The sequence below is a fragment of the Carassius auratus genome, chromosome 1, assembly GCF_003368295.1.
Source record: "Carassius auratus strain Wakin chromosome 1, ASM336829v1, whole genome shotgun sequence".
NCBI classification, from domain to species: domain Eukaryota; kingdom Metazoa; phylum Chordata; class Actinopteri; order Cypriniformes; family Cyprinidae; genus Carassius; species Carassius auratus.
This window is the reverse complement of record NC_039243.1, coordinates 8,246,371-8,268,815: the sequence shown is the minus strand read 5'-3', so window position 1 is coordinate 8,268,815 and position 22,445 is coordinate 8,246,371. Positions and strand designations below refer to the sequence as shown.

Sequence of the window (22,445 nt, the reverse complement as noted above, 5' to 3'; positions counted from 1 at the left end):
AAGATATATTTTGAGATGGGCCATCTGTCTAGAAGCATAATTATTATATAACTGCATATTATTCTGTAGAGGTACAATGGTTTCAGCATAAAATTACACAGCAGCTTTAAAGATGACTTTGAGAAGTACACTGCACAATACTACTTAGCTAATTAATAAATAAATATGCAAATTGTTGAGAAAAACACACATACAGATTATAAAGTTTTATTTTATCTGTATAATGGTAATATTTTTATATTGATATGAGTAGTAATGCAAAATACAACCAAACATCCATGTGAAATATGATTCTACAAAATAAACTCAGGAGCAGGAATTGTCTACAAGTGGAATGACAAATGTATATATATATAAAGCGAAAGGGAAAGAAACAGAATCAATGTGATTTTGATCTTATAACAATCAGGTTTAAACTGGTTCTCTGAATTTCATTGCTTAACAATATGGTCAGAGATTTCCATAAAGTTCATGTGAATTCCCGTAGACTGCATCTTCTTGGCTCTTTTTCACTTGTCTGGTCATAGACATGTTGATAGGTTTCACCTGTGTGCTTTTTGTCCAAGGAAGATCATTCTCATATACACCTTCATTCTGCATCAAGACAACACAAGTGCACTGGGTCATTACGAAATAATATGAACTTTGATATTTTTTGGATCCTTTTTGAAGGTCAGTGTGTGATGTACACAGTCTTTTGCATTACTCACCTTGTTATCTTTGCTTTGGTTGGGCAGCGTGAAGCCTGTCAACATGAATTAATATTAATGCACAGAACAAGGAGAAACATAGTAATGGTTTTGTTTAATTTAAACAGGTTTTAAATGGTTGATATTACACAGGGATTCATTGATATATGTGCACATACTTTCTGATGTCTTGTTTTTTTTCCTGTATTGATGAACAGTCATCAGTCCAACTGCAAGCATGATTACTGCTAAGAGCAGACCACCGACAGCATATAGTATGTATATGGTAGTGTTCACAGATGCTGAAGAGAGGGAATGAGATTCTTGTATCATTAAAGGAGTAGTTAGTTTGTCTAAATGACCCTGAAAGTGTCATCGTCTGTATTGTTCCACATCCCAATTGAAGGTGCATTGATAAAGAAAAAAAAATTGCAGTACTTTTAAATAGTATTAAATGTGTATTACTTAAAATAGGACAAGTATGTTTGAATACATCTCTGTGTTGGGTATCTTATGTCTGTAGTCCCTGTGTTTTGAGGTTACAGTCCTTTAGGGTGTATAAAAATGACATAAATAAAATAAGCTGGTTACCTGCTATTGAGGGTGAGAGTGTGATGTCATCAGGGCTTGAATAGCTGGTGGTTTTGCGTGCTGTGACAGATGTTGATTGTGAATGAGCTTCTGGTGTAACTGTGTGTGAATCTGTGGATGTTTGTATGTATGTGTATGGTTCTGTTGATGTAGTGATGCTTTCGCGTGGATCTGTGTGTCGTATAATAAAAAACAAAAAAACTTTAATACTGGGAAAAAGATTTAAAAGAGATGCTGCAAAGAATGTCTGCTGTTCTTACCTTTAGATACTGTCAGTTTGACTTTTGTATATGTGTCTAAACCAGTTCTCTCCACCCCACACCAGTAAATCCCAGAGTCTGACTCCTGTAGATCAGTGATGTTCACAGTGAAGGTGCCATCTCCTGAATCCTTCAGTGTGTATCTTCCTGTAGGTGACTGGTCAGATTTCACTAAAATATCTTCGTCTTTACATGGAGCTCTGCAGAAATACTTTATATTGGTTGAAGCCCAGCCGTGGGAACATGTGATGGTGGCATCTTTTCCGAAATATCCAGGTATATCAATTCCATCTGAATCCCTAAATCCTGTTAGATGAAATGAAGTGGAGATAATATTATTTTTTGAAAGGTTGCACCTAGAATCTCCTATACTGTGGGATCTAGGATTCCACATGGAAAATATAAATTTAAATATATATATTTTTTATTTTTTTATCATAGAGTTTTCAGGATAGAAAATCATGTAAATGGAAGATATATTTCTTTAGGTGACTAATCAAAACACAAAACATGTAACATAAATGCATCATTCATTCATTCATTCATTCATGATCAAATGTAGTTGAAGAAGTGTCATTAGTTTGAGTCTCTGTATAAATGGCCATATCTGTTTTTTCCACTGAAGCTCAGGATGCTCTTTGGAGAGTCTGAGATCATGCTGGAGAATGCAATCATCAGGTTTCGTTAGCTTTAGTGCAGTTGTCACTGCATAAAGTTTAGTTTCTCCTCCTCTGCAGCATCTTGCTGGCAGCCCCATCCACAGTGAAATCTAACTATTCATGCTTTACATTGCTTTATATTAAGCAGCAGATATGTTTTTTTTTTATTATTGAATATGATTTATTGCATTATGCCTTGTGGCCAAGTCTGCAACAAGTAGATTTGCTCTTAGTCTTTTGCACGTTAGGAGCCAGATCTGACTATTTATAGTTGCTTTGAGAGTCTAATGGCCACTTCCTCTGTTTATCACACTTGATGCATGTCTAGCTGTTACCTATGAACACAGAGTTCAGTTTTGTGTTATAAAGTTCAGAACCTTTGCTGAAACACTGGTGACAGATTAGTATTTTAAGCCGGAGCATTCATATTGATATAATAAACCAAACATATTTTAAATGCACTTTAAAAATTAGATTTCAGTCAAACTACAGTCAAAATTTTTGGATGTACAGACCAGTATGATATGTCCAGCATTAAGTTGTTTTGCAACAGGTATTTTAACCAAGAAATTTGCATGAAAACCTACTGGTTTTAACACTCTAGAACAAATGTTAAAGTTAAGAAAAAACCTGACCTGACCTGCCAAAAAAAAAAAAAAAAATTATATATATATATATAACAATACAAATGGGGATTTAACTATTAATTAAACCTAGAACTGTGTGTGTAAATGTATTTGACTTTCCTTCTACAGTGTGATCAGACCTGTAATTCGCTCAACAAATTCTAAAACAAAACTGACCCGACAGAAAGATCCCGATCCACAGCACATGGGAGGTCTTCATCTTCATCAATACTCTTCAGTCTCCAGTCAGTTTAGTACTTAGAAGTTCAGCTGATTCTATATTTATTATCTCTGAAATGCTGTCTGCTAAAATTCAAACGATATTTTAATACAAAGGAAGTCAGAGTGGTTAAACGCGTATGATGGTGTCAAACTAATCACCCCTCTTCTAATACACCGTAGATGACTTCCTCTTGTTTTAACACTTGATGTGTAGACATGCTAACCATTTGACACTGATCGGAGGTAAGTGTTGGGGCTTTTGCTCATGTTTGGAATGAGTCTTTGGACGTTAAACAATCTGATCCTAGATCAGTGTGAAATGTTTTCTCAGTGTAACTGTACTGTTCTTCTCGCATGTGCGAATGCAATTTAACAGTCAGCCAAACTCCATCCATAAAGTACAGAAGAATCAGGATTCATCTTAGACTTTGACATTTTAATAAGACGGCATTGAGGTGTACATTATGAATTAGGAGTAAAACTGAAAAAAAGAAAATAAATAACAGTGAACAAACAATAATAAGAATAATTACACAACAACTAAAGAATACGCATACAAGCAGCTCTGACTTATATCAAAAAAAAAAAAGAGGCTCAAATGTTATGGATGCACTCAATTTACTTATTGAGATTATCAGATAACCAAAAAAAAAAAAAAAAAAAGCAGCAAATACAAATATTAACTGGTATAGAGAAATAATTTTATCACAAATATGTGCAAATATATATAGAATCAAGTATTATATAAAGAATAATAAACTTACAGATGATGCTTTTACAAACACAAAGTAGTATGGCATCCATAAATTGAGGAGAAACCGACTGTATGAGAAATGTGCTTTACTCTGAACTGACACTAGGTGGCCTATACACGTGACCAACTTGGAGCAGAACAGTAACAGTGTGCAAGTAAAAATCTGCTAAAGTGAGATAATCAGACATTCGACAGTCTGACAGCCAACAGATTTATTTATTTAAACAGTGAAAAAAAGAAAGAAAAAACATGTCACTTAAATCAAGAGATGACCGTGTCTTCTGACTTTACAACAGTTCTTGGTCCACCACCTGGAGCATGTGTGCTAATGGCTGCGTATGTAAACGACTGTTGTATAAGTGCTGTGGTTTGTGGGTGCCTTAAACTGTAGTTGGGTCTCCGTGATCTCCGTGTATTCACCAGTCTGTTGAGTCAGTCATGATTTATTATAATATGAACAAAGAAACAAACTGCCTTTGTATTTTAACACCTAAGGAGAACAGCACAGTGACAAACAAATAGAAAGCTAACAGCTCTGCCACTGTGTTTTGACATCATCTGTGCTTCGCAAGCAAATGCCTTATTAGAAAACACTATTGAAAATACGCATACTTTGAAAGTTATAATAAGTAACGTGTTCTTTCTTTCTCACCTCTGTAGTACATGTGTTGTCTTGGATTTCTGCATCAACTTAAATTGGAAGCAGGGAAACACTTTATTAGACATTTTGTAGGCCATATTGTAATACATTTTTTTATTTTCACTTACCCTTGTAACTGTGTGAATTTTTCTTTTGATTATTCCATATACAGAGAACCGCCCCAAATATAATGAAGATAACAGTCAGTCCGACCGCTGCGAACATCAGAGGACCTGAAACATACAGAGACGGGGAAACGTGACAGTCTGTCTGTGATGTTCGTCATAGTTGTTGAAACAGTTGCTGCTTGATGGTGTTTTTTTTTTTATTGTTTTTTTTTAAATGTTGTATTACACGCAAAGAGTTGGCAGCTGGTGTTTGTTAATTTTGTTTTGTGGTATACAGAGAAATAATGATGAACTGTAGACCTGAGGAGAGTGAAGTTTGTGCACCGTTCTCATCAAATGTTGGTCTGAGTGAAAGAACAGGAACTTCAAATCCTTTAAATGAAAAAGAGGAAAAACATGATCCAATAATGTGTTTAGATAGATAGATAAATGCACATAATATCGTGATTAGTCTCAGTGTTTCCTGTTGATGAAGATGAGGCTGTGATGTCACCAGATGATGAAGATGTGGAGAATGAACTTCTTGTTGTGGAGGATTGAGAACTTCCTTCTGGTTTAGGAGTTGTGGTTCTGTTTGTGTCTGAGTCTATAATAGTAATTAACATGCAGATGAGTATTTTACACTTCCTAATTCCACACCAAATACTACGCATCATTCTTACCTTTAGATACTGTCAGTTTGACTTTGGTATATGTGTCTACACCAAATCTTCCCACCCCACACCAGTAAATCCCAGAGTCTGACTCCTGTAGATCAGTGATGTTCACAGTGAAGGTGCCATCTCCTGAATCCTTCAGTCTGTATCTTCCTGCAGGTGACTGGTCAGATTTCACTAAAATATCTTTGTCTTCACATGGATCTCTGCAGAAATACTTTATATTGGTTGAAGCAAAGCTGTGGGAACATGTGATTGTGACAGTTTCTCCACTGTGTCCATGTTTCTCAGTTTCACCTGTAGCCAAAATCCCTATTCCTGCTGAGTGATATAAACAACATAATGTATTTAGTACAGAAGGATGTGACATTCTCAGTTTTATGCCTAATGATTTAATAATGTTGGATTATTTTGATTGAGATCAGTTTGAAGGATGTGGTTTGTGTGTTAATGTACATGAAACAGAAAATAATACAAAATCATTTGACTCAAATTAATCCTCACCTTAGTAAGCCTTAATAAAGCTAATAATAACCAAATAATAATCATAACTTCTGACAGTAATTTTTCAATTATATTTAAACATTTTCTCATAAAATACTTACTTAACAAATAAAATAGTGCTAAGTTTTAAAAGGCATCTTCAAATGTCTGTGCTGCATTTACATTCACTGTTTGGGATTGAAAACAGCATTTGCTTACAGGTGTCTTAATTCAGCAGACTGAAGTTGAATACACGTGTATGAATGACTTGAATGCTGTTTGAATATATAGGATATCTATATAAATGAACAGCTTAAGTCACAAATGTATTGATTGCAACAGTATCAAACAATGGCGATGTCGATAGCACTGGGAAGTTTTATCACAATTGACCGCACATTAAATAAATCCAACTGAGATTTGAGATTATGCATAATATATTTTAAAGAACCAACAACAACTTCAAATACAATGTAACCGCGAATACAGTATAGATCATTTGAGCGTTTACTGCAGCTCTGTGGGATCTTAGGATGAACGTGAATAATTTCTCCTGTACAAGTAAAATCTCTCATGGTTATAAAGTTGAGTGTGGATCTCACATTATATGCAGTGGCAGACCACTGTCCCGTGTGGTTTCTTCATTCAGCTCAGTCCGTAGGTTTGTTGAGAACCTCAAGTCTTGTAAATGTGCACGTGCATGTGTTGTAGAATGTGGTGGTCACTACATGTCAGCACTTCCCTGTCACATTTAATGGTTTTTGGTACAGTAGTTTATTTTGTCCACCCATAAACTAGTTTTGTACAGACAGAATAGTGCAGGCAGCATTCACAGTGTCTTTTTTAAGCAAAATGATTTGTTTCAATGTTTTAATGCACAAGAAATTCAAAGTTTGAGATCATTAAAAGGTACAATGTCAGAGTCTCTTCCTGGACAAATGGCACCATACAGTTTCTTTGTAATGTTACTTCTGACCTCTGCTATTGTCTCAGCAGTAACTTTGTAATTCTCAAACACGCTCTTTTAGTAGTGGAGCTTTTTACTGTGTACAGTATTTCACTTCAATTATACCCAGATAAATTATTGCTATTATTTTTATATTATTATACTCCTGCAAGTAAATCTTTATGAGAGGCTAATGGCCATTTCCTATGGAGGTATATCAGTAGCTTAACTCGAGAGGTTGTAAATCTGAATGTGAGAACTTGTCATATTAGCGTTCGTATTTGTAAATTCAAATTTACACTCACAGCTCTGATGTGAAAAGCTGAATCTTTCAATTTGCAAACAGACAATGATCATAACACTCATGTTTTGAATTTGAATTTGTAGATTAATAGTCACACGTGTAGAATGACATTCAGACAAAGAAAATGACATACACAAATGTTTACGACATATTTACTTTTGCACTTTACTTCAGTTTCGCTGCACAATGTCAAGTCAGCACTTACAAGCTTTCAGATCTGGAAGTACAAGTTCAAATCAGCGCTCGCACTTTTGCTACTCTTTGCGGTATTCCTGTTGCAAAACTCACTTGTGCACTTGTCTTGTACATAAAGATGTGAGAGAGCAGAGCCGGGGGCGGGGCTTTGGTGTGAATGAAGACATTTTATTGGTCGATGCACCACCAATGATCAACGCCAGCCATCAGGACTTACCAAACTCCTTTTAGGGAAGTCGTGACACTCGGCCGCCATCTTGGCAACGCCTCCGGGCAGCTATTTCAGACTAACAAGACCAGGCTCCTATCTAAATGATTGGGCATAGAGTCAGAACTGCACTTTCACTGGTCACCGGGAAATAAAAACTGCATGTATAGAAACAGCAGTAAAATATGATAAAAATCGCTGAAAAATGTTGATGACTTTACCCCAAAATAAGGTTTCAAATGCCTTTTCCCCCACAGGTTATACCTTTACTAAGCATGCGCAAGGGTTCACAACACCAATTTAATTTACGTCTCTATCCAGAATGCCGGTGTCTTTCACTTAGACTGTAAAGTAACATATTTGTGGTTGCTTTATGCATTTGTATCAGTTATTTGTAAAACTCTGCAATCTATTTTCACTGAATATCCTTAGCTTTCACATTTTTTTATGAAACTGCATTTATCTTGTCATTCAGGTATTATCTGGTAGACAAATAATACCACATCTTTCATATGTATATCCCACTCCACATCACTGTACCAGAATTGCAACATAACTCTGTTTTTATTATTTTTGTTTTGTAAAAATAATTTAAACTACTTCATTGGGTTAAACTCCTAATTTGCTTGTCAGTAATGAACCTTTTTAAATGCAACATAAAAAAGCTTATAAAAATCGAGAGTTTGATAATGTCTAAATGTACATTAAAAGGCAAAACCTAAAAAAAATAAGCAGTTATGGCCAGAAATACTGTTTTGAGCAACTAGAGTAGAGCTAAATACATGTATTTATTAAACATCCATAAATCCATCTAGTGGTTAAACAATGAAATTACATATGAATATAATCTTTCTGGCCACCAGATGCCTCTAATTTGCCTCTTTGCACTTGAATTTAAAATAATTTTCTCTATTTTAACCCTAAATACTACACTAATTATAATATAAATAATAAGCATATTAGAAAATGTTATATTTTAAATGCTCATTCGTGGATCATAATTATTGTTCATATTATTTAGTACCATAATCTCTTCAAATTAACTTAACAGCACTGAGCTAAAATGTAGTACAGTTATTTTATTGTTTAAAAGTTACACTTAAGGTGTTTGATCACATTTGACTGCCAATGAGTATGAGAACATAATGCTGTTTCATTCCCCAGATTAAAATGCTATTGTACAGCATAGTCAGCCTAGTTATCCATGCACAATCAATGTATATTATGTTTTAATAATTACTAGATATTGCTGTAAATATTGTGAAACTGATGTCTGTCCTGATGAATCCCATTCAAGCATATTAACAGCACAATTTATTAAGTACTATTGCTAGCTCCATGAAGCACGTGACCGTGTGGCGGCGAGATCAAAGCATGCTCTGGTACTGATATTACTCTGCAATATTCAATATGGATATACATATGAATGATGTGGCATTATTTGTCTACCAGATAATACCTGAATGACAATATTTATCTAGTGTCTTAAAATCCTGTAAAAGCTAAGGATATTCAGTAAAAAATATTTTTGAATTAGCGTTTCCTTGATATCATCGCCTCACACTCCATCCCTTAGACATATAACTACCTAGACGCCACATTGGCCCCTCGACCACACGTCAACGTCGCCGCCATATTGGAGCGGGCAACTCACTGTGACGTCACCGCTCTAGCTGGAGGCAAAAAATGAGGCAGAACTCATTGCAGGTGCGCCAAAAGTTTGAGGTTTTGACTTTAAGCTGTCTTCTTATTGTGTTTTTGGCTGCCAGAATAGAAGGACCAGCACTTTTGTTTTTAAAACGAAAGTTTTACCGGATCCCGGCAGACATTCCTTCACAGAAATCAAGAAGACAATTGTGCTTGAATGCGCACTAACGTTAGCTAGTTTAAATGTTAAACATACAGCGATAGATGTGTGTGCCATCCTTTGAATGGTCTCTTAAAATAATACACATTGCTAATCATAATTAGCCCAGCGATCAATAGTATGTTCCTGCACAACCGGAGGCTGCAGATTCAGGACTGCAGATCTGGGCCGCAGTTCTAGGACCCTAGTTTTTCCTGACACCGCCACCTACCGTACTGGCCAATATAGCGATGGCTGCAGTTTCAGGACTGCAGTTCTAGTATCCTGTTGGATTAGTTTGCAGTCACGTTACTTTGTATATAGCATCAATATATTAATCTCAGTAGTATTTGTTTTTAAATGTGATTTTTGTTTCAAAATGCAGCAGAGGTTAATTACTAAGTGTGCTTTGAGTCACAATTTTACACAAAATATTAAAGAAATATAAATTTTGTAAAAAATGACGAACCTTAAAAGTCTTAGTCTCTTGAATTATACAGTATATTGATTAACCTCCTTAAGGTGAATTAGCTCATTATCAGGTAAGTTAAAGTTGGAATCAGCGTATGGAGTCACTAAATTACTGCCAATATTTTAAAAGTTGTTGAGAGACAAGACCAGACACAAGAATGATTCAAGAATGTTCTCATTCAAAGAGTTTCTATATTTTCAGTTGTTTCACACTTTTTTGTTATGTATATAATTCCACATGTGTTAATTCATAGTTTTGATGCCTTCAGTGTGAATGTACAAATTTCATAGTTATGAAAATAAAGAAAACTCTTTGTGTGTCCAAACTTTTGGTCTGTACTGTATATATATGTCATTTTTGCGACAACATCACAACAGCACCAAAGTGAACCCCTTTTCCCTTTTCCATCAGTTGCTGCATGGATAGAATGGCTGTAGGCTTCAACTCTAGAGAAAGAGAGAACGAGAGACAGAGAGAAATAAATAAGAAACGTTTGTTTAACATATTCAACTGGAATATATATATATATATATATATATATATATATATATATATATATGAAAAGTGAAAGTCCTTGCAGCATGTGGTGCATCTCTTCAATTTGGGCACGGATCTCCCTTTTTGGATTGTTATATCTATCTTGAAAAAAAGAGAGTTTACTCGTTAGAATATTTTGAGATCATGAAAATATCCCTAATGCCTTTTTTAATCATCTGTCCTACAATGAGCCTAATCGAATCCATAAAATCACTTCATATTGGCCATGCAGGACATAACAGAAACTAACACATGATAGCAATGTATAACTGTATGTGGAATAGACCTGCAGATTAGGCCAAATTATAACAAGCTATTAAAATTGCCAAATGCCTAATTCATCATTGCAAAACAATGCCAAAACAACAAGCTAACACATACTGCAACTAGGCAGTCAATGCAGTTTAATTATGAAAGATATTTTATTTATAAATATGGTAAAACAACGACTATTAAGCCAGTATTCACACTAATACATTAAGCTGCAGGTAAATCTTACAAACCTTACAACAACCATGCTCTTGTCATCTGATAAGTTTAATTAATGTGCAGGCTAGATTCACTTATAATACTTCGTCATTAAAACTCAATAAGGATTTATGAAATCATGGCCAATAATTAAGGTCGTAGTAATTAATAAAACTAACTCACAAATTCTTAATTTGGTAGGAATTAATTATTAATTCATAGGTAGCAGTTTTCACTATGTAAACTTTGTACCGTTTAAACGTTATAAAATAAAACTTAATTAAGTATCGATACTCACCGTCTGGTTGCTGTCCACGTCGTCCATCTTTAATTAGTGTTGATCCAGTACAGTAGGTGGCGCTGTCACAAAACAACTAGGGTCCTAAAGCTGCGGTCCAAGAACTGCGGTCCTGAAACTGCAGCCTCCGGTTGTGCAGGAATACCCTTCTCCCAGCGATAGGTTACATTAGAAAATAAGCCTTGACAAAATTCCCCATACCACCTAGTAATTCATATGGCCGTATGGGTCAGGTAGCCTGCTTCCATCCGCGAGAGTTATAAAAAAAAAAAAAAAAAAAAAAGGTGTCACGGTCCTGCAGAGTCAGGGACTGTACATATTTGGACAGTTACGAAACTTCTTCTGCATCCACGTTTAATAAATCCCTCCTAAAACGTGCAAGCTTACGCTTGTAAACATTGACACACACACACACACACACACACACACACACACTGCAAAGACCTAAAAAGAACCTAAAAAGTAACTTTGCCCAGTAGATTAGGTTGATGTTAAAATACCCAAAATAGTAATTTTCACGTAATAGTTCCTTTAAAAACAAATAAAAATGTTAAATACATGTGACTTCATGCCACAAGACTGCTAACGTATGGAGGTATAATTAACACTGGATTTATTTAACATGCATTATGTACCATGTGTTGATTTCAGTGTAAAATGCAATGAGTAAAGAAGGTAATATACAAGACTTGGTATCTCCTTGTGCTTTGGACACAAACTTTCAATAATAAAAATAGTTATTTGACCCGTGGCATGGTTTATTTAGACAACTTGAATAATATGAAGTCGTGGGCTAGTGGCTAGAGAGTTTGACTCCTAACCCTAGGGTTGTGGGTTCGAAACTCGGGCCGGCAATACCACGATTGAGGTGCCCTTGAGCCAGACACTGAACCCCCAACTGCCCCCCGGGCGAGAAGCACCCGGCTGCAGCCTGCAGATCGAGGCAGGTGCTGCACCTGGGGTGATGTTGCACGTGCAGCCCCGCCCCACACCTACTCTGATTGGTTCAATTGTCTTTCATAGACTTACATGATAGGAAATGTTGGTGTAGGATGGAGAATGCTGTACAGTTTTATAAAGCCTTCATAATGCACAAAAGAAGAAAAAAAACATTAGCCTGTAACTCGCCATGTCCCTGAAATGATTGTTTTGTTAAATTGAGCTGATCTTTTGGCTAACATACGAATATAGTAAATTAATTGGGTTGAAGATCCACAGTAAGACGATCAGGTCTTCAGATAGAAGAATGAATTATGAATTAAATAATTTTAGAAAATATGATTATTTCAGATCATCAGAGTATGAGAAAAGAAAATGAAAGGGGTTTCATTACTGTTTTATATAACATGACAAGACAATTATTGTAACATATAATTATCCGTCATGCAGTTGATAAATGACACTGCAATACTCTAATGTGTCTGCCAATTCTATTTTTATGAAACTTTTAATTTTCTTTACTTCATTACAAAACATAGACTTTTTCTCCCCTTTATTTCAGGAAAATATGCTGCTCCTCGTTATTTGAAAGTGAAGAAATCGATAAACTTTTATTTCTATCGGCCAGTGATGATTCTGAGAGGACATACCTGTAAACCGTTGCTATAGTAACGAACACAATTTCATGATAATTGTGCTCTTATTTTAGTGCAGTCTCACAGCCACTGTCAAATATTGAGATAAACTTTATAAAGTATCATCTATTTATATTAAACTGGGATCTTCTCCGATATCCATTTTGTGACCATTGAGCGATTCTTTTCAATCAGCTGGAATGATTCGGGACATTCTACGTTTAATGTGGCTTAATGCATAAAAACAGTGTTTTTAAAAGACCAAACTCAGTAAACAAATTAATAATAAAACATTATATTCACTGACAGACAGATGAGTCCAGAATAAGAATGCAATGTGTTTAATTACGTATTAAGCGTTTTCCTCCCATAGAAAACCAGTAGACTAAAAGGAAAACGCGTAATGCATTAAAACGTGTTTTAAAAAGACCAAACTCAGTAAACATTTTTAATAACACATTTTATTTACAGACAAGCAGGTTATGGGTGGAAATTAAACGCTTTGTGTTCATATTCTGTGCTCATATCTGCTTGTCTGTGGATAGAATGCTTTATTAATAATTTGTTTACTGAGTTTGGTCTTTTTAAAACACTGTTTTAATGCATAAAGCCACGTACTTTCATGTTAAGCGTGCTTTTAGAATGTCCCAATTATTCATTTGTGAATTAATCTGGTCCAGAAGATTAAACTTGCAGCAGCTAACATCTCTTGATTCAATAAATCAGACATAGTGAGTTAACAATAAAAAACTGCATTATAGTTAAGGCTTTGTAAAACTGTACAGCGTTTTTGTTTTTTAAACAGCATTCTCCAACCTACACCAACTACGCACACATTTCCTATCATGTAAGTCTATGAAAGACGATTGAACCAATTAGAGTAGGTATGGGGCGGGGCTACACGTGCAACCCCGCCCCAGGTGCAGCCCCGCCTCGATCTGCAGGCTGCAGCCGGGTGTACTTGCCCCGGGCACCGCAGCATAATGAACACTGCTCTGGGTGTGTGTTCATGGTGTGTGTGTGCACTTTGGATGGGTTAAATGTAGAGCATGCATTCTGAGTATAAGTCACCACACTTGGCTGAATATCATGTCACTTTTTTCACTTTAAAATTGTGTATGCTTATAGATAATAGGCCTTGTGTTCAGTAAACAAAAAATATTTTGTTCTGATATTTTTATTTTGTTGTGACAACTTGTGATATTAAGTTATTCTAAGTTGGGTGGACTTTAGTCCCCATTTGTTAAGTTTACTCAAAAAAGCGCTTGAGATAAGTTGCCTTATTTTTTTAAGTTGACTGAACTTTTTTTTTTTTTTTACAGTGTTGGAATGTTTACAAAATTTTAAGGGGTCTACATCAGGACAGAAGAAAACATACCTGACTCTCAACAGATTGGACACCTACAAAGCGTCACACGATAATAAAAACAGATCTCGGGGTGTTATATTTCACAGTGCTGTTCTTTCTCTATGTTTTTTGGTCATTTTTAATATTACGATGTCGCTAGCGTAGTTAGCAGTGAAATTTAAATGAATTCTTATTACGTTTTAACTTATATTGCCGTTTATATAATAAACTAAATGGTGTTATGAGCACAATATACAGAGTGAGCACTTTGACTGTCTAGATTAATGATGGAGCTAAATCTTCTCTCTTCTAATTTCACTACCGTTACTTATTTACAAAGTTTAAGTGGTAACACTTTAGAATAATGGTCCTTTAGTTAATGTTAGTTAATTCATTAATTAACATGAACAAACAATGAACAATACATTTATTACTGTATTTATTCATCTTTGTTCACGTTAATGAAAATACAGTTTAGTGCATTAACTAATGTTAACAAGCACAACTTTTGATTTAAATAATGCATTAGTAAATGTTAAAATTAACACCAACTAAGATTAATAAATGCTGTAGAAGGATTGTTCTTGCTTAGATCATGTTAACTAAAGTAGTTAACTAATATTAACTAATGGACCGTTATTCAAAAGTGTTACCGATTAGGTTTATCATCATTAATCACTTGATTATAAGGATTCCGTTGCTTTTCATAAAACTGTGAACTGATTCTATGTTTTTTTTTCTTCCCTTTTAGCCATTTGCAAACAGGACAAGGACAGCCTCAAGGAAAGCTGAGGAAAGCTGTTCCCTGCATTTCCAAGAGACAAGACTATTCCTCCACAGACTAATGTTGTGTTTGTACTAAACCCAGAGCAGCCCTGAATGAATCGACAGAATAACCCTGCTCATATTCTAATACTATAGACTGCATTTAAAAAGCTTTACACAGGCTGTTTAATGCTGATAATGTACTGCGTGTGTCTTTACACAAAAACTACATGATGTAAATAGCCTAGAAATGAAAAACACAGGAACTCATAGACTCCAGCTGCAATATCATGATGAACTCATTGTGATGTTGTTATAATGATTATTAATTTTGATTAATATAAAGTTTTTTGAGGGGAGCATCTCATATTCTGGTCTGTGATAAACAAACAACTATACTTTGAGATTTTGTTGTGTAAGGTAAACCTCACACACTCACACCCAATGTGTTAACATACATAGAAAAATAAACCACTGTTTCAAAATGTGTGTGTTTTCTGCATGAATGTGTGGAATGTGCATTATAGAATGTATATAGAATATGCATTATGCATATATTATGTATGTGTGTGTACATGTATTATACTTGAGCTCATTAATTAAACACAATTTGGAACTTATGTCCACAATTTTTGTTGTGTTATGTCATAAGTTGTGTCTTAATTTTATTTAAAACTATTACACAAATAGTATTTTAAAATTACGTTTAAATTTTTTTTTATTTTACTCTTTTATTTACTATAAAATGTATTATTCATTTTTGTCTATTCTGTATTATTCCACCCTTGATATTACATATTCTTCTTGCTATTAACCTATTGTTGTTCAGTTATTTATTATGGTATTATTCATATTATACATATAATTTTTTGCTATTATAAATCTATTATATCACATATGTTATTGTACCGTTGTACTTGCTTTTCATATTATTCACTTTACTTTAAGTAGTACTACATATACTATTTAATATAACATACCACTTTTACTATATTTCTACTGTGCACTATATCAGTGCATATTTTAATTTTCACTGGATAAATAGCCTCATCAGTTACATGTGTTATTATTTGTTGTGGAGTTCATAGGCTATAGTGCTATAAAAAAAGTTATACTAAATTAACATTAGAGCTGTAAACCGAAAAAAAAAAAAATCAACGAAATCAACAAGTGAGACAAATGTGAGCTTTCACAATTCCTTACGAAAATGTATAATTTTCCAAACCTAACTAAATAACTGGAGGCAAAGTTTTTTAACTGCACGTAGAATACAAACCTCTGAAATCGGTAGATACATGTGAACGTTATCGTGTTTTTATTCAGAAAAAAACGCATCTCCCCCTTTACAATGAGGCGTCTAGGTATTTATATGTCTATGCTCCATCCCAGTAGGTGGCGGAATATGCGCCAAAAGCTGGTTTGCCGACCGCCATAAAACATCAAAAGAAGAAGAAGTGCACAAGTGAGTTTTGCAACAGGAATACCGCAAAGAGTTGCAAAAGTGCGAGCGCTGATTTGAACTTGTACTTCCAGATCTGAGAGCTTGTAAGTGCTGACTTGACATTGTGCAGCGAAACTGAAGTAAAGTGCAAAAGTAAATATGTCGTAAACATTTGTGTATGTCATTTTCTTTGTGTGAATGTCATTCTACACGTGTGACTGAGTGTTATGATCATTGTCTGTTTGCAAATTGAAAGATTCAGCTTTTCACATCAGAGCTGTGAGTGTAAATTTGAATTTACAATACGAACGCTAATATGACAAGTTCTCACATTCAGATTTACAACCTCTCGAGTTAAGCTACTGATATAAGCTACTGATATACGTTACCTCCATGACTTCTGTTTTTCACACTTGTTGAATGCGCAGCCTCTACACTTAAACACTGAGATGTGGTTAAAATTAGTGGTTATGTTCAGAATATGTGCCACAAAACTACTAGCAGATCACCAGTTGGAGCATTCATATTGACATGCATTTTAAAAGTTTCAGTCAAACTAAAGAAATCTTCAATCTTTTAAAATGTCAAAAAACACCACTTGCAGTCCAGTTTTTGGACTGACAGACCTAGATGATGTGATTCATCCAGCATGCATATGCATGTTGGACTAGAGCTGTCTTTGTAGTTGTGAACGTGTTTCAAAAGATAAAGGTGATTTCCAAATAGTATTTAAACCTGGAACTGTGCATGTAAGTTTACTGGTTTGATCACACTGTAGAACAAAAGTCAAAGCATATGATAACAACTGACCTGACAGAAAGATACAGATCCACAGCACGTGAAAGTTCTTCATTTTCATCAACAATCTTTCAAGTCTCTAGTTCATTTAGAACTTTGAAGTTCAGCTGATTCTACATTCGTTGTCACTCAAATACGGTTTGTTGAAAATGCAAGCCTTGTTCTAAAAAAGGAAGTCAAGAGTTGCTAATCGTGTACAACAGTGGCCTCAAACTAATCCCACCCATATTTTATTTTAGTGATTAACTTCCTTGTGTTTTAGCACTTAATTTGCATGCTGACCACATGCACATTATAAGTAAAAACCTTACCGCTGTAATAAGACACTGACATATTCAACAATCTGACAACCCAGAACATTTTTAGACTTTTACTTACACCAGGTACACAGTCTACAATATTGATTGAAGCAAGTTAAAGAGTAGCTGTTCAATACATTTCCACAACCATTAGCATATATCATTATGACTGCATATGTTGCTAGATCTGCTGTATCAGGACTGGGGTTAAGAGCTCATCTGGTGCAGCTCTTGTCAGATGAAAAGGGTGGAGTATAGAGGAGGATCTTGGATCTGATTGGCTGCTGGAGTTTTATTGACAGTAGAATAAATGGTGACAGCTGTGTGTGTTTCAGTCCGCTGGTGGGTCTCTGTGATCTCCTCATACTCACCAGTGGTCTGTGGATTCAATAATAAAGATTACAAAATTAATAAAGAAAATAACTACGTGTATTGGGACAATGAATTAATAAATTAGTTTTTTGTTAACATTTTTTATTTATTTTTTTTTGCTGGAAGACTTCAGTCACAGATTTCATCTTTATATTTTGGTGAAATTTGGAGTTCTCGCATTCATTTTTTTTTCCTGTATACTTTTCAAAGAATCAACCCCCCCCCCCCCCCAAGAAAAAAAAACTCCACTATAAATACACATACTTTGAAAGTTATAATACATACTAAGTGTTCTGTGTTTCTTACCTCAGAGGTATGTGTGGTGCCTTGGATTTCAGCATCAACTTAAATTGTTGACAGGGAAACACTTAATTAGATGTTTTATAGGCTATATTGTAATAAAAATAATATTTTCACTTACCCTTGGAACTGTGTGAATTTTTCTTTTGATTATTCCATATACAGAGAACCGCCCCAAATATAATGAAGATAACAGTCAGTCCGACCGCTGCGAACATCAGAGGACCTGAAACATACAGAGACGGGGAAACGTGACAGTCTGTCTGTGATGTTCGTCATAGTTGTTGAAACAGTTGCTGCTTGATGGTGTTTTTTTTTTTTATTGTTTTTTTTTAAATGTTGTATTACACGCAAAGAGTTGGCAGCTGGTGTTTGTTAATTTTGTTTTGTGGTATACAGAGAAATAATGATGAACTGTATACCTGAGGAGAGTGAAGTTTGTGCACCATTCTCATCAAATGTTGGTCTGAGTGAAAGAACAGGAACTTTAAATCCTTTAAATGAAAAAGAGGAAAAAGATGAAACCAAAATTTGTTTAGATAGATAGATAAATGCACATAATATCGTGATTAGTCTCAGTGTTACCTGTTGATGAAGACGAGGCTGTGATGTCACCAGATGATGAAGATGTGGAGAATGAACTTCTTGTTGTGAAAGATTGAGAACTTCCTTCTGGTTTAGGAGTTGTGGTTCTGTTTGTGTCTGAGTCTATAATAGTAATTAACATGCAGATGAGTATTTTACACTTCCTAATTCCACACCAAATACTACGCATCATTCTTACCTTTAGATACTGTCAGTTTGACTTCTGTATATGTGTCTAAACCAAATCTCTCCACTCCACACCAGTAAATCCCAGAGTCTGACTCCTGTAGATCAGTGATGTTCACAGTGAAGGTGTTTCCTGAATCCTTCAGTCTGTATCTTCCTGCAGGTGACTGGTCAGATTTCACTAAAATATCTGTACTGTCTTTACATGGATCTCTGCAGAAATACTTTATATTAGTTGAAGCCCTGCTGTGGGAACATGTGATTGTGACAGTTTCTCCACTGTGTCCATGTATCTCAGTTTCACCTGTAGCCAAAATCCCTATTCCTGTTGAATTAAATAAACAACATAATGTATATAGGTTGTTTCAGTTGCTTTAAGAATATATGTTTAGATAAGGAATTATATATAACAGCTTGTGTGTGCTAATCTGAAGGTGATCACACACTGTAGAGCTATATGAATTGTCCATATCTAGGACAAGGACAACTCATGTATATCGCACAACATATCACCAAATCTTATCACCAAACAGGCAAAAGTTCACTTCAAAATTGAACAAAATGCACTGCAAAAAATAAATACCTGAGAAAATATAAAAATAAGGAAACGTAAGGCAGTAAGACTTTTGAGTTGTCTCCGTTGTTTTTAGTTACTTAATAGATGCCTACTTTTAGTCACAGCTACAGAAAGAACAATTACTCTTGTGGAGGTAATATTTTGTTTGTTTCCTGGATAAAAAAAAATATGTGAAAAGACAGCACATTATCACTTTTTATGTGTATTTACGAGTGACAAACATGGAATTTTTTTTTTAATCAGTTTATTTCAGCTGTAAGCACATAAGCAAATTGCATCAAGAAAGAAGTGAAAAGTTATAGTAATCTTAATGAAATTAGGAGCAATTATCATACAAAACGAAGATATGAGGTGAGACCCTTAAACAAGTCACTGTACCCCCAACTTCTCCCCAGACTCCGCAGCACATGGCTGCCCACTGCTCCGGGTGTGTGTGCACTTGGATGAGTTAAACACAAAGCATAAATTCTTGACCACACTTCGCTTCACTTCACTTCACTTCACTTCACTTCACTTCACTTCACTTCAAAATTATAAGTGGTTGAACATACTCTAGGCATTAATACTTGACACACAAACCCTTAAGAATGGTGGGAATCAATAATGTATAAAGAAACACTTTACATCACAACAAAATAATAATGATAATGATGAATCAACTCCAAAAAAAGTTTAAATTAAGTCAGCAAACAGCTAAATTTATGCTGCAGTGCATGCTGGGAAACCTCAAAGCTGTAACATTTCACCAATATGAAATTGTTTTTTCAGACAGTACTTGAACTAAAGTGTTTGATGAGTTGGGACAACTTTTGGGATAGTTCTGTTGGCCTGACAAGGCTTTTTATGTAGTTTCAAGAAAAGTGCATTTGAGACTCAAAAGGTTTTGTAAAATGGAAAATATGCAGCTGGATTTTTATTTTTATGTTTTTTTTTTGTTTTTGTTTTTTTTTTACAAACAAATGGTAAAAAATGGTAACAAAATGGATCAAACTCTTTTGCACTCTATATAAAGCATAAAGACATAATTCAAGCCCCAGAACGCCAAATGTTTTCCTGAAAGATATATGACAAACTATTTTACAATACATCACAACAGTAAGATATCAGTAAAATACAGCACTAGAAGCATTTGCAAATCATTTAATAATTTTCCATTGCACGCAAAAGTGTTTTAAATTTACCAAAAGGCACCAACTGATTTAGCCACAATTTCATTTGAAGAGAGTTCCAGTCTGTTGGTGCAGCATATTCAAAAGCAGTTTTACCTAGATTAGTTCGAGCTGTAGGTACATGAAGATTATAATAAGACTGGGAATGAAATGAGTAGTTATCAGCTACTTTTTGTTGATGCAAACAACAGAGATAGGATGGCAAGAAATCCATAATTGCTTTGTAAAACAATAAGTACCAGTGCATTTTCCTTCGAACAGCAAGTGAAGACCATATACTTATCAATACATAAGCAATTGAAAGTTTGAGTACCTCAGTAAAATTGAAATATGAGCATGAATCAGATTTGATTAGACTAGCTGCACCATGTTATACTCTAGTCTAGTTATACTCCCCATGTTACACACTTCCTCTTCCTGGACTTAAGAGAAATGGCACCATACATTTGTTTAGTAATCCTTTACTGTAACAAACTATGTATGACATAAGTTTTTTGTTGTGTCAACAGCAAATTTGTAATTCCCAAAAAACATACAGTGATTATCTTACACTGTGCAGAGACAGTTTTTCTGCTCAAATTTTAGCAACAGATTGTAGCAGTAGCTGTAACTCTGATTCAGGTTGCATCAACATGACTTTGGTTCCCTCCGTTTACATGTTCAGAATTATCTGCTTCATCTCATGATGCGTTTGGCACATGTCATGAGGAGGAAACTGGCTGATTATTGACTTTACTTGAACACTGATGAGGCATAACAAACACCATCAATCCAGTAACTGATCATTTTAAGTAGTGGAATGAATGCATCCTGAAGACAAGTTACTAAACATGACAAAACAGCAATGTAAATGCAGAGGGAACTCACCAGACAGACAAATCCAGATCACAAAATTATAGAAGATCTTCATTGTTAATGTGTAAACCATGATATATTCCACTGTAGACCACTTTGCATCAGTGCTTCCTAGTTCTAGTCACTACTTCTGTTGAGTCTTGATGGCTATTACTGGTGTGCAAAGCCTTTGTCACATTGAGGAACTCAAAGTTAAAAATGCTTTTCTAAATATTTACAGCAAAACACCCATAAAGATACTTGCAAAGCATCTGCTTCCTTTAATGCACAATGTATGTAGACAAGTCTTTTCTCACATATCTGAGATCTGTGTATGTGCTTCCTGTGATAACTGCTTGCGAATGAGCTGTGACCTGAGCTGTCTGATTCTAGATCAGTTTGAAATAGTGTGATGTGCACTGATGTCACGGAGTCTGTAGACCACAGATGAGAGCAAGCTTACAAAGAATACAGATAACTTTTTATTTTTTTATGGTGCTTGTAAATTAATGGCAACACCATCTGCCTGCAAAGAGGATATTTCTCTATTGAGAGCCATTCAGTAATATCAGAATGTTGGCTAAATATTTTGCAAGCAAAATTGAAATTGTTAATATTTAATTTTATTATAGTAGATGATTTAGAGGTGAAAAATTGACTGCTGCTTAAGCCATAAGTCACATGACATGTAGGTTCATGTGGCTGACTGGTAATGACATGAGCTGTGTGTCATTGTGTAAATTTGCATGTGTGTGGTCAAAGGCTCAAGCATTTTAGATAAACTCAATGACCACATCCTCAGACCTAGGAACAGTTCATTGTGATTGTCAGTTGTTTTGGCTTATAACAACTCTGTAGTTGATTCTAAATCAGCATGAAAGCAAGGCGTTTACTGGGTGGCTTTCCTGTCAAGCGCATGCAATACAGATCAGTAGTGCTTCTCAGATCATTCACCAGTACAACAATGAAACTCACAGGTCTGAACAGAACATTTCTGTGATCAGGTCACAGTCAAATAGACCTTTACCACAACAAAACCCCTAAATGCATTGTAGTTAGACACTGAAACTGCATTCAAAATGAGGTCAATCAGACTTTCTCTTCTCTTCAGGAAACAGTCTATAGGCCAAGAGAAGTTAATACGCTTGAAACAGTAAATGTATTTTTTAAATCACCAACTCTTGCTTTCCCTTTATTTAATTGGGTGAGAACTGT

General features: G+C 35.0%; 2 protein-coding genes across 4 annotated transcripts; both read right to left on the bottom strand.

Annotated features, from left to right (window-relative positions):
• Positions 1 to 321: 321 nt before the first annotated feature.
• On the bottom strand, positions 322 to 5,026 carry LOC113052026 (CMRF35-like molecule 5). The gene is made up of 9 exons (XM_026216316.1): positions 4,870 to 5,026; positions 4,570 to 4,674; positions 4,454 to 4,491; positions 3,003 to 4,225; positions 1,541 to 1,846; positions 1,281 to 1,451; positions 869 to 991; positions 711 to 745; positions 322 to 594 (listed from the first exon to the last, which is right to left on the bottom strand). Exons 4-9 carry the CDS (start codon positions 3,049 to 3,051, stop codon positions 451 to 453), a joined length of 828 nt encoding a protein of 275 aa, XP_026072101.1. The 5' UTR covers positions 3,052 to 4,225; positions 4,454 to 4,491; positions 4,570 to 4,674; positions 4,870 to 5,026; the 3' UTR covers positions 322 to 450.
• Positions 5,027 to 5,033: 7 nt separating this feature from the next.
• LOC113051854 (CMRF35-like molecule 7) lies at positions 5,034 to 21,540 on the bottom strand. Of its 3 annotated transcripts, none has more exons than XM_026216042.1 (9): positions 21,264 to 21,540; positions 18,664 to 18,975; positions 18,465 to 18,587; positions 18,302 to 18,373; positions 18,001 to 18,105; positions 17,886 to 17,923; positions 16,921 to 17,585; positions 5,232 to 5,546; positions 5,034 to 5,155 (listed from the first exon to the last, which is right to left on the bottom strand). In XM_026216042.1, the coding sequence occupies exons 1-7, from the start codon at positions 21,322 to 21,324 to the stop codon at positions 17,442 to 17,444; spliced, it is 855 nt and encodes a 284-aa protein (XP_026071827.1). In that variant the 5' UTR covers positions 21,325 to 21,540; the 3' UTR covers positions 5,034 to 5,155; positions 5,232 to 5,546; positions 16,921 to 17,441. The 3 variants fall into 3 exon arrangements, with proteins under 3 accessions (XP_026071827.1, XP_026071899.1, XP_026071974.1); XM_026216114.1 differs by having other exon boundaries at positions 5,232 to 5,543; XM_026216189.1 differs by lacking the exon at positions 18,302 to 18,373.
• Between the last annotated feature and the right edge of the window lie 905 nt (positions 21,541 to 22,445).

Excerpts from the sequence above, each read along its gene's own strand:
- LOC113051854 (XM_026216042.1), bottom strand. The coding sequence starts at position 21,324 with ATGGTTTACACATTAACAATGAAGATCTTCTATAATTTTGTGATCTGG. Across the intron at positions 18,976-21,263 it reads GATCTGGATTTGTCTGTCTG|GAATAGGGATTTTGGCTACA; the intron begins GTGAGTTCCCTC and ends TTAATTCAACAG. Across the intron at positions 17,586-17,885 it reads GCACCACACATACCTCTGAG|ACCACTGGTGAGTATGAGGA; the intron begins GTAAGAAACACA and ends TTGAATCCACAG.
- LOC113052026 (XM_026216316.1), bottom strand. The coding sequence starts at position 3,051 with ATGAAGATGAAGACCTCCCATGTGCTGTGGATCGGGATCTTTCTGTCG. Across the intron at positions 746-868 it reads AAAAAACAAGACATCAGAAA|GCTTCACGCTGCCCAACCAA; the intron begins GTATGTGCACAT and ends TCATGTTGACAG. Across the intron at positions 595-710 it reads ACCAAAGCAAAGATAACAAG|AATGAAGGTGTATATGAGAA; the intron begins GTGAGTAATGCA and ends GTCTTGATGCAG.